This window comes from Oenanthe melanoleuca, chromosome 24 (assembly GCF_029582105.1).
Source record: "Oenanthe melanoleuca isolate GR-GAL-2019-014 chromosome 24, OMel1.0, whole genome shotgun sequence".
NCBI classification, from domain to species: Eukaryota; Metazoa; Chordata; class Aves; order Passeriformes; family Muscicapidae; genus Oenanthe; species Oenanthe melanoleuca.
The window spans coordinates 4,906,517-4,923,632 of NC_079357.1; the positions used below are offsets into that span (position 1 = coordinate 4,906,517).

Genomic DNA, 17,116 nt, shown 5'->3' on the forward strand with positions numbered 1-17,116 from the left:
CCTTTTCAACAAGAGGCGAAGGCATCATCTGAATTTCCTCCTTCAGCTTGGCGTGGATAACCCAGCTCCATCCCTACTGGAGAGCAGTTGTGGAGTCAACATCTTGGCAAGCTGCAGAGCAGTGACAGCCTGGAGCCTTTCCCTGCTGAGTCCTTTCCCATTTCCAGCAGAAGGAGCTGGGAGCTGCCTGCCTTGCCCTGCCTGTGGCTGTGATAACCCCGGGCTTGGCGCCGACAAACCCTGGAGCGCTTCCATGGGGATAACAGGAGGGAAATTATTTGGGAAGGGCTGGATGGGACACAGCCACTCCTGGAGCCAGCCCTCTCATTTCCTCCTCCCCAGCAGCTTTTGAGTGATTTTAAACTTTGTGGAGAAGGGGAGCAGCACTCCCTTCCCTCCATGGATTATCCCAAAGCCACAGCTCGGACAGCATCCATTGTCATTCCTGGAAACAGGCTGGGCTCCATCCCTTTTTCTGAGCCCATAACTCATTTTTTCCATTCTTGGAGCTTTGCTCAGGGCTGTCAGCACTGGGATTACCCCAGCTAATCCAGCCTGTGCAACTCCCTGTGGATAAATCATTTCCTCTCTCCTCTGGCTGCCTCATTATAATTATTGTCATTATTGGTGATCTATTTCAGGCTGGGTTTAAACCATGGCAGAGTCTCTCCCAAAACACCTTGCCCACAGCTAAGTGCAATGTTTGGAAGTTGCTCATCAAAGAAATTTTAGCTCCAGGGCTTCTCCTCTACCTTGGATTGGGACATAAGCCCAAGGAAGAGAGAAATATTTCAAAACTTCTCTATGACTCCAGCCAAACTCCAGTGGGTGCACTGGGACAAACTGGTGATGGCCAAAGTGGGCGACTGGAGGGGAGATGGAGACCAGGTGTAGAGGAGAGGTGGAACCATGGCATGGGATGCTCCACATCCCCCCAGCTGGGCCATGGAGGTTCCTTGTGGATTTACTGCAGCTGTGCCAAGGTGGCGATGAGGAGATCCTGGGCTGGGGAGCTCTGAGTGCCCCCACCCTCCCCACGAGCCAGCAGAGCCCGTTCCTGCAGCAACACGCCCTGGAAGGAGGCCAAGGAATTCTCGACTTGGTCCCTTATCTGGATCAGCAGCAGGAGCAGAGCCGAGGTCGGCAGCGCAGTCTGCCGGAGTTCAGCCGTGGCCGGCGGCTCTTTGGCACGGAGGGATTGGTGCTGCCCCGGTGCCAAGGCACTGACTCCTCCTGTTTGTGTGCCAGAAAAATAATCCTATTTATGTAACTCCATGTGAAGCATTCCAGGGCATGAATATTCGGCTCTTCCTGCAAATAGGAAGCTCTGTTGCCTGTAGGGTTTAACTCCCAGCTCAGCTCCTGCCCTGTGGCTGTTGGTGGCTCTTTTTGACAGGAGAAGGTTTATTGCATACACTGAGCACCTTTTACATGGGAATTTTCCCTCCTCTGTGATAGAATGAGCTGTGCTTCTCCCGGCATTAATATCCTGTGTTTCCTTTGTCTTCCTAGGCAGTGGACCCATCCAACTGTGGCAATTCCTGCTGGAGCTGCTCACTGACAAGTCCTGTCAACCCTTCATCAGCTGGACGGGCGATGGCTGGGAATTCAAACTTTCAGACCCAGACGAGGTAAAGTGCCCTGGAATTAAGTGCACAACCCAAATTCCTCCTCCCTTTGGGCAGCCACTTTTTTCTGGATATGTTGTGGGGAGCCTAGGGATCATAGTCCAACTGAGAGTTTGTTGAAAATTGGGATGCAGTCACCCTTTGGAAGCAGGGGTTTGGGCCCAGAGTTGGTGGGAAGTAGCTGACACACCTTAGGGAGAGGAGCAGTGGCAAAGCTCTTTGGATAGGCTGGGTACATGTGAGGGGCATCCGAGTCCTGGTTTGGGGAGCAGATGGGATCTTTGTCCCCTTCTCTGACTGGAAGGTGGGGATTGGTCTTTTCTGCCAAGGACCAGTGACAGAAGAAGGGGAAGTTGCACTAGTGGGGGTTCAGGCTGGATATTAGGGAACATTTCTTCATGGAAAGGGCTGTCCAGCCCTGGCATAGCTGCCCATGGAGTCCCCACCCTGGAGGGATTTAAAAGCTGTGTGGATGTGGCACCAGGTAAAATGGCTCAATTCTGGGGGACGGTTTAACTCTATGATCTTAGAGGGCTTTTCCAACCTAAATAATACCACAAGTGACTGGAGCCTGCTAAAGTGCAAAAGTGACTGGCACTGGGCCATTGCACGTTGGGATCATCTGGTTTAGAACTGGCAGAAGGTGGAGGAACCTTGGGTTATGAGAATGTGTCTGAAATTATCACACCATGGTGGATGTAGCACCTGGGGACATGGGTCAGTCCTGGGGGACGGTTGGACTCCATGACCTTAGAGGGCTTTTCCAACCTAAATAATTGCATGTTGGTGCCATCTGGTTTAGAACTGGCAGAAGGTGGAGGAGGAACCTTGGGATAGGAGAATGTGTCTGAGTTAGCAGATGAAATTATCAAAATAAATCCTCATGGAACGTTCTGCCATGGTGGATGTGGCACTTGGGGACATGGGTCAGTGCTGGGGGACAGTTGGACTCCATGACCTTAGAGGGCTTTTCCAACCTAAATAATTGCACGTTGGTGCCATCTGGTTTAGAACTGGCAGAAGGTGGAGGAGGAACCTTGGGATATGAGAACGTGTCTGAAATTATCCAGATAAATCCTCCTGGAACGTCCTGCCACGTTCTGCCGTTGCACAGCGGTTTTCCCAACCATCAACTCTTAACGATGAGGAAAACCCAGCCTGACTTTTCCCCCCATCCCTGCAGGTGGCCCGGCGATGGGGCAAGAGGAAAAACAAGCCCAAGATGAACTACGAGAAGCTGAGCCGCGGGCTGCGCTACTACTACGACAAGAACATCATCCACAAGACGGCGGGGAAGCGCTACGTGTACCGCTTCGTCTGCGACCTGCAGAGCCTGCTGGGCTACAGCCCCGAGGAGCTGCACGCCATGCTGGACGTCAAACCCGACGCCGACGAGTGACAGGCTGCCCTCCTCGCCGCGGACTTGCGTGGTGGTTTCTGTTCTTACCCGTTTTCGCTGTTTTCTGCTCGTTTTTTTTTTTTTCGATGGTCGCTCGAGGCTTTGAGGAAAAATTTTGGGAAGGATGGGCTTTTTATTGATTTCCTGAAAGGGGAAAATTCTGAGTTTTAAAGGCAGAAAAATGTAGCTCACTTTAAAAAAAAAAAAACAACAACAACCCCCCCTCCCCACACTTGGCTGTTTAGGAAAAACAATGCGATTGAATGGATCCCTTTGGTTGCTCACACACAAAACTGACAGGTCAGGAATGATAACATTCCAGAGGATTTGAGGAATTTAAGCTTTCTTCTTTTGGGAAACCAAAATGGGTGAATATTCTTGCTTTGGGGAGGGGCAATATAGGAAAAAGTCAAGAACTGTTGTTCTTATTCCATCACCTTTCTGTCCATTGTCTTCTTTTTTACAAGAGATAGAATTTTTCCTAGGAGGGATCAAGACTTTTTTTATTTTTTATTTTTTTTTTTTAAGTTTTATTTTATTAAATTTTGTGCCAGTATTTGTCTTTTTTTTTTTTTTTTTCTAAATAGTCTTAAGCTCTAAGATGGTCTCAGTATTGCAATATTGTTGAGTGTTTGTTTCTGTTCTGCCAGCAGAGACTTTTATCCCAGGGAGGAAAAAGAGAAAAAGAGGAATAAATTTATGTAGACCCCACTGGAGAATTGGAGTGCTGGGACTAGGTTGGGAAGGAAAATGAACCCCAAAGTGGCTCCTGTTGATTCTGGCTGGGGGTGCCACTCATGTTTCCAGCCCCACATGCTGTGCTGATGATGCTGGTTGAAATCCCTTTTTTTTTTTTTTTTTTTAAATATCTGGCTGCACAAATCCTCTCAAAATTTCCATGGAAAATGTCTTTTTTTCATTTTCCAAATCACTTCTTTTGTTCAAGGAATACTTTGGTGCTTACAGAATTGGTTTTTTTTTTGGGGAGGGGGAAAGGAGAGAAATTGCCACGTTTTCAATGTGGTAAATGGAAAATATGCAAGTTAATTGAGGGGAAAAATCAGGAAAAAGTTCAGAACCCAAAGGGAAATGTTTTTTCCTTCCTGACTCAAGCAGCTCTGTCTTTATGGCAGTATGTGGGCACAGCAGAAAGGGAATTGTCCCTGCAGTGGGCTCCTGATGGCTCCTGGGTGTGAGTGGCACTCTGCTGTCACCAGGGCTGCTGTGGCATCAGTCCCACAGAGCTGCTCCCTCTGGCCTCCAAACCCTTCCTGCAGCTGCTTTCCTGGAGGGGTCACTCCTGCTGCTGTGCTCTGGGCAGGCTGAGACACAGTCCCACCCTCGGGTGTGCTGGTGGCAGCTGGAGGCTCAGAGCTTGTTCCCAGATCCTGATACCATCCCAAAGCCAGATCCCTGCTGGAAGGGAATCTTGCACCTCCCTGGGTGTTTGCGTTTAAAGGCAGCATTTTGTACTTTGCCAAAATCCCTTCTCTGTAAGTGCTTTGTCTGTGTTTTTGGGGCGCAGAGTTCATTGCAGAGGCACTGTGGGGCAGCTCTGGGGGTCAGAGCCTTTCCAGAGGTGCTGCAGAGTGATTCCTGCCTGGTGCCAGTGGATCCCAAAGGACAGGACAGGAATCTGTGTCAAACAGCCAGAATATTCAGGCAGAACCCACCCACAGAGGGGCAGAGCTGGAGGGGAGCTCCAAGGTGATGCCCAGAGGTGCTGGGCTCTCCTTTCCCTCTGGAGCTGAGGGCACCCAGCAGCTCTGTATCCTAAAGCTGGTAATCCTAGGGAAAGTCACCCCCAGAGCTGCTGTGTCCTGATAAAAGGAGGCTGGAGAGGAGATGGGAAGGCTCCTGCCAAGGGGGTGGAAGCAGAGGGGTCAGGAAGGGAGGTTGTTGCACTCAGGTGCTGTGGGTTGTCTGAAGGAAAGGATGGGAAGGATGGAAAGGAGGGAGGAGGGGATGGAAGGAAGGTGAGGGGAACCCCAGAGGAGGAAAGGGACACTGCCCACTGAGAAGTGGAATTTGGCTCATCTCCTCAGGCAGGGAGCAGGAGGATGGAGGAAGCCTGGCCAAGCTGGAGGGAGGAAAGGAAAACTGGGATGTCATGGATGAGACCCCCCCCAGGTGAGGCTGTGGGACAGTTCCAGCCTGAGCCAAGGCTGGGCAGGGGGCCAGGAGCAGTGTGAGGGCACAGAGTGCACAGGGAAGAGCTGCTGAACAGCATCCCAGCAGGAAGGGTTGGGCTCCCAGCAGTCAGAGGGGTTTTTTTGGATGTTCAGGGTTGCTGTGAACTGCCCTGAGCTTGCCCATCATGGGGCCCTTAAATTCCCTTCCACCCTTAGAAAGGGACCCACAGACACCCCTGGCCAAGGGCTGTGTCCCAGGACATCCCCCTACTTTTCTTGGATGCTCCAGGTGAAAAACAAAAAGAATGGGATGAAATTTCCCTGCAGCAGGAGGAATTGCAGGTTTGGCTGCAGCCCCATCTCCCTGCCAGGCTAAATCCCTCATCCACTGTGCTCATCCCAGGTTTCCCAGCCCAGCCTGGGTGTTCCCAGTGATTTTGGGGTGGTGGTTCGAGGTTAGCAAGGGTGAGCCATGGGAAGCAGCTCTGGATTTTTGGAAGAAGCCTCTGGCTGGAGTTTCTCCATCATTTCTCCCAGCCCTTTGCCCTCCCAGCTGTGACCAGTCCCAGACACATCAGCTCCATCATTTCCTATTTTCCTTTGCTTTTATTCCCATTCTAGAGGCCATCCCAGAGGTGGGTGCTGTTTATACACTGGAAATGTGCAGATTTCTCTTTGTTTCTTTTGCTTTGGTTCCTTTTTCCTTCTGCTTGTCACTGCTGGCCTTTGATGAGGGCTGTGCTGAGCTCAACCCAAACCCTCTGAGCTCCTTCAAGTCCACAAAAATGTGTTTAATCCCCACCTGCTGGCACAGAAGGATGGATTTGAGAGGAATGATGGAGCTCTGCCAAGAGTGGAGTCCCAGGAGTGAATTTCCCCTCACAGATCCTGTTGGGAACGGGGTCATTTTGTTTTGGTTTGGAATGTCTCAGGTGCTTTGGCCGAGTTTTTGGGATATTTTCTGTGTCCTGCTCATTTTCTGCTGTTTCCATGTGGGTTGGTGTGCCCTTGGCCTCTCTGGCAGAGCCTGCTTGCAATCAGCTGTGGAGGCCTTGACAGGTGATATTTGTGAACTCAAAAATAAAGGGAAAAAACCCAAGAATGATGAAAACCCACCCCAATAATGACAAAAAACCACAAGCACTTTCCTGCTGCCAGTCCCTCTCCATCTCCATGTGTGGGATCACCACAGTCCTTGGACCCTGGGGTGTGTCCAAGTGGAGATCCATGTTATTCCCACACTCCCACCATCCTGATCCAGATCAGGGGGAGAAATAACCAAACAGGGGGAAAAAATACAGAATAATGTAAAATTTCACTTTCTCCTGTCGTCCCAAACCAACATCTCCTCCAACAAACAGTCCCAGAAAGCACCAGTAAATCCAGGTTCTGCTGAAAGCATCTCCACCTTGTGAATTCTGATTTTTTGGAGGGGTTTTCTCTGAGGTTTTAGGACTCAATTGCTGGTTCCTTGTGAATTTTGCAAAACTGGGTTGCCTTGGTCTGCTCTGCTCCCTGGTAGGGTCTATGTAACACCCAGGAGCTGTTGTCTACATTCCAAAGAGGTTTAAATAAAGGAAAAATCTATGTATACATATATGTTATAATGGAATATCTCCAGGAATTAACTGCCTCAGTAAAAAAAACAAACAAACAAAAAAAAAAAAAAAAAGGAATTTTTTTTTTGTTTTATTTTGGTTTTACACTTTTTTTTTAAGCTGACAAACTTAGAAGAAGTAAAAAAAAAAAAGAGATTGTTATATTGTGCTGTTCGACTATTTTCCAACGTGTATTTTCATATAATTTATATTTTTTAAAAGTGGGGGAAAAAAAAAGTTTAAAAGTGAGATTTAAAAAAAAAAAATTAAAAAAAAAAAAACAACAAGGAAAAAGCAGGTGCTTTTTTTAAAAAAAACCTGAGCTGAGGTAGCTTAGAGATGTAGCGATGTGTGTGTGTGTCCGTGTGTTGTGTCTGGTTCTGTTTGGTTTTTTTTAAAGGATTCAAAAATAAAAAAATAAAATCCCTCCTCCACTGAATTCCTAGACAAGGAGGAGATTGGTTTTGTTTTAATTGCTGATGCTGGCACATCATTTTGCTGGAGAGTTTTTTATATACTGTAGCCTTATTTCATATCGTATTTTAAACCATGTGAAATTAAAAGAAGAATAATTCCTAAGCCTTGGTGTCTGTGTGATTATTCCTTGCCTTTCCTCTTTAGATTTGGGACAGAAAGTGGGAAAACAATGCAAGACCACAGAAATCCCATCAATTTCTGTTTTCCCCACTATTGAAATTGGGGTTGTATGGGAAGGAAGGGGTGGGGTGATGCTCATGGGGGGGTGAAGCTCCCGCCAGCTCCTCACTTTGGGATCGTGGATCCACATTCCAGGCTTTCCAAACCCTCCTCCATCCCAAGTCCTCACTGAGATGAAATGATTATGGGATATGTGTGGCTCACCAGCCCAAACGAGCTCTGAGAGTGGCATTTTCCTCAGCAGCATCTCAGGGAATGGGTGTGGCCAAGCGGGAAGATGTGCTGGGAATTCACTTTCCTCCTGGAAACCTCAGGCTGTGACCCACGGGGAGGAGAAACCCACCTCGACACTCTCCAAATCCTTCACCATTTTGCTTCAGATCCTGAGAAAAATTAAAAAAAAAAAAAACAACAACAAAAAAAAAACACGTTTGAATCCGTTATGGAATATCCCGGGTTGGAAGGACTTGCAATGGTTCTAACTCCCAAGCCCTGCACAGGAGCTGGGATGTTTTTTCCAGGGAATTTTATGCTGGCTCTGGTGTTTCCTTGTCTCATCAAGCCAGGAGGAAAACTGTGCTGTGCCCAACTTGCGTGGGGCTCGGTTGGAGTCTGAGCCTCTGGAAGTGGTGATTAATGACTCCAGCATCCGGGAGACGTTCGCGGAGCAGGAGCTGATCCACAGGAATCGGCGGGATGGAAATTCCCGAGGGACACCGGTGACGCTGGACTGGCCGAGTCAGCACGAAACAACGGGATCGGACCCATCGCTCGGGAATGCGACGCTCGGGTTTGTTGGACACCGGGAAGAGTGGAGGAGTCACGGGGGATCCAGGATGAGGAATTCTCTCCTTTTATAACAACTTGTAGCCACGCAGGGAACAACATCCCGGGATGCTGAAGGATGAGGGTGGAGCATCCTGGTGGTCCTCAGGGCAGCCGGGGCGGTGTCCCGGCTCAGGGCTGCGCTCCCGAGGCTCGGGAGGTCGCTGATCTCCAGGGGACAGCGCTGGGACCAGCCCGGTGCGCTCCATCCTTCCCCGGAGCCGCGGAGCCCCGGGCGGGAGCGGGGCTCGCCTTTCCCTCCATCCTGCCGGGGCTCGTGCTCGGCTGTGCCGGGAAAATAAACATCCAGCGGCTCCTTTCTGCTCCTTTCCGCTCCTTTCTGCTCCTTTCCGCTCCTTTCCGCTCCTTTCCGCTCCTTTCCCAGCGCCGATTCCAAGCGCAGCCGCTGCGGAGACTCTGCCGACCCCCAAAGGGGTGAAGGTGCCCCGGCTTTGGGATTTTCCCTCCTCGCAGAACCCCGCGGGTCCCCGAATCCCGCATTCCCCGGGAATTGCAGCCACTAAAAACACGCACGGGCCGGGGCAGCCCCGGGGAGTGACGCTCATTAACGCCCCACGTTAATTAGCAGCCCCATTAACCGCCCTGACCCCCAGAGGAAGCACGGGGGGAGAGCGGACACATTTGCTCCGTGTGGCCCCCTTGATGCCCCTGCCCTGTCCCCACACCTCCTTTTCCCGAGGGTCTCCGTGCAGCCACCGGCTGCTGGGAGATTTGGGATGGGGAAGTGGAATTTTGGGAGTTTCTCCCATGGGAAAAACCATCAGCTCTGCTCCCCCCAAAATCCATCCCCTTTGCAGCATCCTGCAGCCAAGCTGTTAATAAAAAACCGTGGGGATTTGGAATCGTAGAATGTAATTCAGGTTGGAATTCAGGCTGCTCCAAAACCATCGAGTCCAACCGTTTTGTGAAATCATGGAATAAATGAGCTTTGTGATAGAATTGAGCTGAAGGGGTTTGCTGGGAGAGATGTCCTCCCCAGCAAGAAAATCCTGGAGGAGGATTTTCCCGGTGTGCTGCTCAGGTGTGGGATTGAACAGAGCCAGAGTGGGTAGAAATATTTCCCGGACTCCAGCTTGTGATTATCCAGGGATGCACAGACCCAGCAGCACAGCAGAGGATCCTGGAGGGGATTTCTGTGCTGGAAACTCCGTGAGCTGCTGCTCCAAGGAGAGACCAGCGAGGAAAAGGGACATTTTCAGGTCGGTGTCTTGAAACGAGACATTGAAACTGGTGTTCGAGGGACATTGTGATCGAAACAGCAACAGGAATTACTGAAGTGAGGGAAGGGCTCTCTGGAAATCCCTGGGATCCCAGGGAGGTGGAAGGAGGCGGTGGAAGAGAAGGATGAATTTAAGGGGGGCAGCAGAGGGATGAGAGGGAGGGGTGGAAGGAGGAGGATGGGTGCTGAGCAGCAGGGGATCCTTGGCTCCTTCCTGGGTGATTTTTTTGGATGATCTTGAAGATCCCATCCAAGCCAAACCATTCTGTGATTCCACGTGGGATGTGCACACCCTTCCACACATCCCGCTGATGAGTCCCTGTTGGGTTGTTTGGTTGTTTCTTCTTATTTTTTTTTAAGAGTTGAGTTGTTATTAGTTGCTCTAAAGTTGTTTATTATAAAGGTACATTAGTCATGAAAGGCAAAGAGTTTTAAAGTCCATGCTAAAAATTTTTGGTACAGAGTTTCAAATGGAAGTGAAATCCCAATTAGAAGTAGGAGCTGCTCCTGTCGTCTTCTGGGTGATGCTGATGGTGAGGGGAGAGAAAATGGAGAGAAAAAGTGCATAGATTCTTATACACAAATTACTTAGTAAACTAAAACCACGAATCTGAAGCATTTCTTCTTCACTTATTAAAATTCTAGTTTTTTAGTATGAAGGTTTATATTTTTTATTTATTTTTTTACTATGAAGGTATAATTTACCCATATCTTGTTCTATCTGAAAAATGTGAGCAATATTTTTACTACATTTTAATTTTATTTAAAACTATGCTTTTGGAGCTTTCATGGAGACTTGTTTTTTATATTGGTATCTAGGACTGTTTTTTAGCTCTTACTAGAATTTATTTTTTAAGACTTGTTTTCTATATTAATATTTCAGACTTATTAAAGCACTTAAAATACATTCTTGCTTATTTAAACTTATTTATTTACTTACTTATCTAAAATTTAAACTTATTTATTTATTTACTTATCTAAAATTTAAACTTATTTATTCACTTACTTATCTAAAATTTAAACTTATTTATTTCCTTACTTACCTAAAATTTAAACTTATGTATGAGCGGCTTAATATACTTTAATTAATTTAAAGGTTTTGATCCAATTCTTGTGCTTTGATCTCTCTCTGAAGAATTCAAAGTCGCTTCTGATTTACAGCCTTGAGCATCTCCCGGGCTCAGCACGCACGTCACCCGGAGCAAGCGGAGATTTCGGGCGCGGGGACATTTTTGGTGTTCCCATGCCGCGGGATGCCGGGGTTGCCTTTCGCAGTCAGCACTTTCCGCTGTTTGCTTTGCTCCCTCCCGCCGAGCCCCGGCCTCTGAGCCTCGGCCAACAGCAACTGCGGCTCTCCCAGCGCCCTTTCCCCGCCGCCGCTGCCTGGCCGCGCTTGAAAGGCGCGCCCACAATGCGCCTTTGTGCGCCGAGGGACCCGCTCGGGACTGTCGCGACACGGGGCCAAACCGCCCCCGGCAGGGGCTGAGGGCCTCGTGGGGAGCGGGAGTTTGAGAGGCCGGGGTGTTCCCCAAAATTCTGCGTACCTGGGTAGGAATGCTCCCCAAAATTCTGCATCCCTGGGTAGGGATGCTCCCCAAAATTCTGCATCCCTAGATAGGAATGCTCCCCAAAATTCTGCATCCCTAGATAGGGATGCTCCCCAAAATTCTGCATCCCTGGGTAAGGATGGTTCCCAAAATTCTGCATCCCTAGATAGGAATGCTCCCCAAAATTCTGCATCCCTAGATAGGGATGCTCCCCAAAATTCTGCGTACCTGGGAAGGGATACTCCCCAAAATTCTGCATCCCTCGGTAAGTGATGCTCCCCAAAATTCTGCATCCCTAGATAGGAATGCTCCCCAAAATTCTGCATCCCTGGGTAAGGATGGTTCCCAAAATTCTGCATCCCTGGGCAGGGATGCTCCCCAAAATTCTGCATCCCTGGGCAGGGATGCTCCCCAAAATTCTGCATCCCTGGGTAAGGATGGTTCCCAAAATTCTGCATCCCTGGGTAGTGATGCTCCCCAAAATTCTGCATCCCTGGCAAGAGGATGGCTCCCAAGAGTCCCTGGGATGCTCCCCAAAATTCTGCATCCCTGTGTAGAGATACTCCCCAAAATTCTGCATCTCTAGATAGGGATGCTCCCCAAAATTCTGCATCCCTAGATAGGAATGCTCCCCAAAATTCTGCATCCCTAGATAGGGATGCTCCCCAAAATTCTGCATCCCTGGGTAAGGATGGTTCCCAAAATTCTGCATCCCTAGATAGGAATGCTCCCCAAAATTCTGCATCCCTAGATAGGGATGCTCCCCAAAATTCTGCGTACCTGGGAAGGGATACTCCCCAAAATTCTGCATCCCTCGGTAAGTGATGCTCCCCAAAATTCTGCATCCCTAGATAGGAATGCTCCCCAAAATTCTGCATCCCTGGGTAAGGATGGTTCCCAAAATTCTGCATCCCTGGGCAGGGATGCTCCCCAAAATTCTGCATCCCTGGGCAGGGATGCTCCCCAAAATTCTGCATCCCTGGGTAAGGATGGTTCCCAAAATTCTGCATCCCTGGGTAGTGATGCTCCCCAAAATTCTGCATCCCTGGCAAGAGGATGGCTCCCAAGAGTCCCTGGGATGCTCCCCAAAATTCTGCATCCCTGTGTAGAGATACTCCCCAAAATTCTGCATCTCTAGATAGGGATGCTCCCCAAAATTCTGCATCCCTGGGTAGGGATGCTCCCCAAAATTCTGCATCCCTGGGAAGGGATGTTCCCCAAAATTCTGCATCCCTAGATAGGAATGCTCCCCAAAATTCTGCATCCCTGGGAAGGGATGTTCCCCAAAATTCTGCATCCCTAGATAGGAATGCTCCCCAAAATTCTGCATCCCTGGGTAAGGATGGTTCCCAAAATTCTGCATCCCTGGGTAGTGATGCTCCCCAAAATTCTGCATCCCTGGCAACAGGATGGCTCCCAAGAGTCCCTGGGATGCTCCCCAAAATTCTGCATCTCTGGGGTAGGGATACTCCCCAAAATTCTGCATCTGTCAGAGAAGGATGCTCCCCAAAATCTCCATCCCTGGAGTAAGGGTGCTTACTCCCTGAGATGCTGCATCCCTGTGAGAGGATGCTCCCCAAAATTCTGCATCCCTGGGTGAGAATACTCCCCAAAATTCTGTATTCCTGAGGTGGGGATGCTCTCCAGAGGCTGCATCCTCCTGCTGCCTTCAGCATCATTTTGGGAAGGGATGAGGACACTCCCAGCTCGGTCATGCTGAACTGAGCTGAGCTTTTCCTTGAGACAAGGCTCTCTTTCCGTGGGGTAAATTTCCTAATTTCCCATTCCCCGAGCTTGGCTTGCCCTTCCTGGACCCAGGAGAGCCTCTCCCTCCTCCCTCAAGCTCATTCCTTAACTGCCTTCCCACATTCCCTTCTCCTCCACCCTCCATCCCAGGCTTGGCACCCTCCATCCCACATCCCCTGCTCCAGCTGGGTGGGAAGGGCATGGCAGGAGCAGCGCTGTGGGTTTCCAGTCCCATTAATGACATTAAAGCACGAGGTGAAGGCAGAGCTGATCCCACAGCCAGGGTCTGGAGGGAGCCAGGAGCAGCCTGGGGAGGCTGGAGGGGAGAGCAGAGTCTGCTGAGCTCCAGCCCTGCCTGAGAAAAGGTTTCTTTTGGAGCAGGGAATCATCCTCTCCAAGAAAAAAAAAAAAAAACTAAAATTCCCCACGTTGAGGTTTTTCCTTTGGGGTTTTTGTGTTTCTCCTCTCCCTGTCCCAGTTGCTCCTGCAAAATTCCCACTGGTGCTGGCATTGCTGTCCTTGTGCTGGGGGCTGTTCCAGGGGGAGAATCCTTTGCTGAATGAGCCCAGAAAGCCAAGCAGGGGGATCTGGCAGCAGGAAAAGGCTTTGCTTCCCATCTGAAGGGCAGGAGGGGCTGGCAGGGATCCCCCAGTGGAGCTTTGGGATCTGTGACCTGGGAGCTCTTGGGAAGTTTGGCCTCAGTTTCCCCAAGTGCAATCCCAGATCCCAAACCTTCCCTGCCTTAAACACACAAACATTGGGGTCCTTGTTTGGGGATGGGATGGGATAATGGGATAATGGGATGGGATAATGGGATAATGGGATGGAATGGGATAATGGGATAATGGGATGAGATGGGATGGGATGGGATGGGATGGGATGGGATGGGATGGGATGGGATGGGATGGGATGGGATAATGGGATGGGATGGGATAATGGGATGGGATGGGATGGGATGGGATGGGATGGGATGGGATGGGATGGGATGGGATGGGATGGGCTCATGGGATGGGATGGGATGGGATGGCTGCTCCTTCCAGCCCCACTACCACTGTGATTGTTTCATTTTTCCAGTCCCCTGACTCTTCAGGCAGGATCAACCCAGCCTGGCAGAATAAACCCATTCCCACATTGCTGCCACCTTTCTCCAGCTCTGTCCCAGATATTTCCTAGGACAGTGGGATGGGGCACACTGGGGGATGTTATTTTGGTTTCCCTGGTGACACCACTCCCAAAACCTGGGAGCTGGGCCCATCCCTGTGGGGACCAGGATCCTGTGGGAAGCCCAAACAGCTCAGGGCATTTCCTTCCTGTGAGCATTGCAAGTTCTGTGTTCCAAACACATCCCAAATGCTTTCCTGGGAACATGGGGAGCATCAACACAGAGGATTAAAAGTTCACTGGGTCACTTTGGACCTTAATGATGTGCCAAAGCTCTGAGAGCCTCATCCAGCTGGGTTTGTCCTGCTCCTTTGGGGCTGGGGCTCAGGGACCCTGGAAATGGGGCTGGTGACAGTGGCTGCACCTTGGGGACAGTGAAGGCACTGGAGGCACCGTGTCCTCAGGCTGTGCCCAAACCTGGGACAAGGTGACCCTTGTGGGTCTGGACTGAAGGTGTTTGGCAGCATCTGCTCCCAATTCCCTGCCAGCTCTTCTCCCCACACCCCTCCAAACCTTCTCCTCAGCACCACCACTCTGGCCAAATCCTCACTGGAGGAGAACTCCCCATAAATCACCAGGATCTGCATCACCATGCTGGGTTCTCATCACAAAATCCCCCCAAAAACAGCAAGTGGGGGAAATCTCACTCTCAGCACGAAGCTGGCACAGCCCTGGTTTGACTTTTCCCTCCTCCATGAAATCCCAGCTCAGCTGCTGGCATAGGGTGAGATCAATGTTTATTTTTCCCTCTCCCCTTTTTGGGATCCTGGGGTTGCTCCTGTGAGGTCCCACTTTCATGGCAGAGCCAATTCCTGAGGATAAAAATAGAAGGCAGGGGCTTCCTGCCAGCGAGGGAAAGAGGAGAAAGTGGAATGAAATGCCAAATAAATGAATAAAAGTGAGTGAGTGGCACTCACAGAGCTGCAGGAGGATTTGAGGACCCAAGGAACTCCTGGCTGGGTGGGATCAGCTCAGGAAAAGGGATCAAATGGGGTGATTTTGTCACCACCCTTGGGTGGTGTGAAGCAATGGATTTATGTGAATCCAAAGCCCCTTCCCAGCTGGATGTGGAAATATCTGTCACTGCTGACCTATTTAAAGGCTGTGCCAAACTTTGGGCTGGGATGTGCCAGAGGGTTTGGATCCCACGGAGTCCATCCAGTCTGATGTGGTTTCTGTGGGATGCCAGCAGATTCCCAAAGCCCCCTGGGACCCCCCACACCCATGGGTGCCCTTCCAAAGGGTAGGATGGGATGTGGGAGCTTCTGTTTGCTGCTGCCCTGGGATTTGCCAGGTTTTGGGAAGATCTGTCATGGAATCCTTGAGAGTTTGGGTTGGAGAGGACCTTAAAGCTCATCTCATTCCACTATCCCAGGGTGTTCCAACCCCCTCCAGCCTGGCCTTGGACACTTCCAGGGTTTTAATGTCTATGCATCCTTATCCCCCCAGCAGAACAGGGATGATAACCAAAAAAGGGTGTCTGATCTCATGGCTCTGCCAATATCAGTCTGATTTGGGGGTGGAAAAGCAGGGAGTGTGAACCTGGAGCAGCAGGAGCATCCCAGAGCTGTGACAACTTTTGGGCTCCAGCAGCACCAATATTTACAGCCTGAGTGGAGGAGCTGCAAAATTTGGCAGCAGTTCAGGAGAGAGCGAGGAAAATTATTGGAATGAGGCTCTGGGAGCTCCATTTCTCTCCCTGTGTGTCAGGAAGGATTTCTCCAACTCACAGGCTCCCTTCCTCCACGGGGAAGGGAAATTTGGCCACGAAGAGTTGGGAGGCAAAAACTGATCAGTGAACAAATAGGGAGGGGCAATGAGGAAGGTGTTAATTGAGGTTTGTTAAGCCCAGGAATGCTGTGGCTTATATGGAGCCTGGGGCTCGTTTTCACTCCTCACCCCCCAAATACGTTCTGTGGCTCAAGGAAATCCTTCCTTGCAGCAGGACACGGCAGCTCCTTCAGGGATCCGGTCTGGATGCCAAGGCTGAGGTGCTGACAACAAACCTGGGATTTTCACACGACTTTTGGGAGAGTTTCTGCAGCTGAACCTCATTTTCAGCTGGAAATGTACCTCGGTGTCAATGGCAAATCCATCCTGAGTGTCCAGCTCAGAAATCCAACATCAGAAGTGGAGCTGCTGGAGTGAGTTCAGAAAAGCCACAAAGATGCTCCAGGGCTGGAGCCCCTCTGCTCTGGAGCCAGGCTGGGGGAGCTGGGGGTGTTTAAACTGGAGAGAGCTCTGGAGAGAGCTCAGAGCCCCCTGCAGGGCCTAAAGGGGCTCCAGGAGAGCTGGAGAGACAAGGGATGGAGGGACAGGACACAGGGAATGGCTCCCACTGCCAGAGGGCAGGGATGGATGGATATTGGGCAGGAATTGTTCTCTGGGTGCCCAGAGCAGCTGAGGCTGCCCCTGGATCCCTGGCAGTGCCCAAGGCCAGGCTGCAAGGGGCTTGGACCAGCCTGGGACAGGGGAAGGTGCCCCACAGGAATCAGCTGAGCTTTAAGGTCCCTTCCCAAACCATTCTGATTCCATGATCCCTCCCCAAACCCAGGATTGCCACCTTCTAACAGCAGCAAAATGGGATTTGGCACCTTCCCCTTCCCAACCACCAGCCCAGCCCAGCCCAAGCTGGTGCCATCCCCAAAACCTCCCAGCCTGAACCCAAAATTCACGTCACAGCCAGACAGGGAAGAGCTGGATCCTTTGCCTGCTCATGGTGAATCATCAGCAGTGGGGCTGTGCCAGCTGCTTGCTCAGCCACCAGCAAGGAGGGAAAAACTCCAAACAAACCAAACAACTCAACAAAAATCACTTTTCAGCTCCTCTCAGGAAGAGCCACTCTGTGTCTGCACTGCCCTGGCAGGAAAACACGATGCTCTGTCCATGGCAGCATCCCTGCTATCAGCCCAGGGATCTGGGCAATCCTCCTCTGATAAAATTAGCAACCAGGAATGTGCAATTCCTGCTGGGCTTATTGGAATGAGAAACAGAAACAGAACAAATCCGGGTCTGGTGTGTGGATTTAGAAATCTCAGCTGAATTCCCCTCAGAGAGCTTTGGGATTGTGGGAGAGGGGGAACTGCTACCAGAAGTGGCACATTTTAGTGAAATTCCTTTAATAAACAATTTAGATGGTGATTCAAACTTGTTTACCCACACAAGGAAAGCTGAGAGGAATCA

The 17,116-nt window shown here is 50.3% G+C and overlaps 1 protein-coding gene across 1 annotated transcript in view; it reads left to right on the plus strand.

The window, feature by feature from the left end:
• Positions 1-7,336, plus strand: part of ETS1 (ETS proto-oncogene 1, transcription factor) — a 77,771-nt gene extending 70,435 nt beyond the window's left edge. Inside the window, 2 exon segments of the mRNA XM_056509594.1 lie at positions 1,513-1,631; positions 2,812-7,336. Coding sequence (XP_056365569.1) covers positions 1,513-1,631; positions 2,812-3,027 — 335 coding nt within the window. The 3' untranslated portion in view covers positions 3,028-7,336.
• Positions 7,337-17,116: the final 9,780 nt, after the last annotated feature.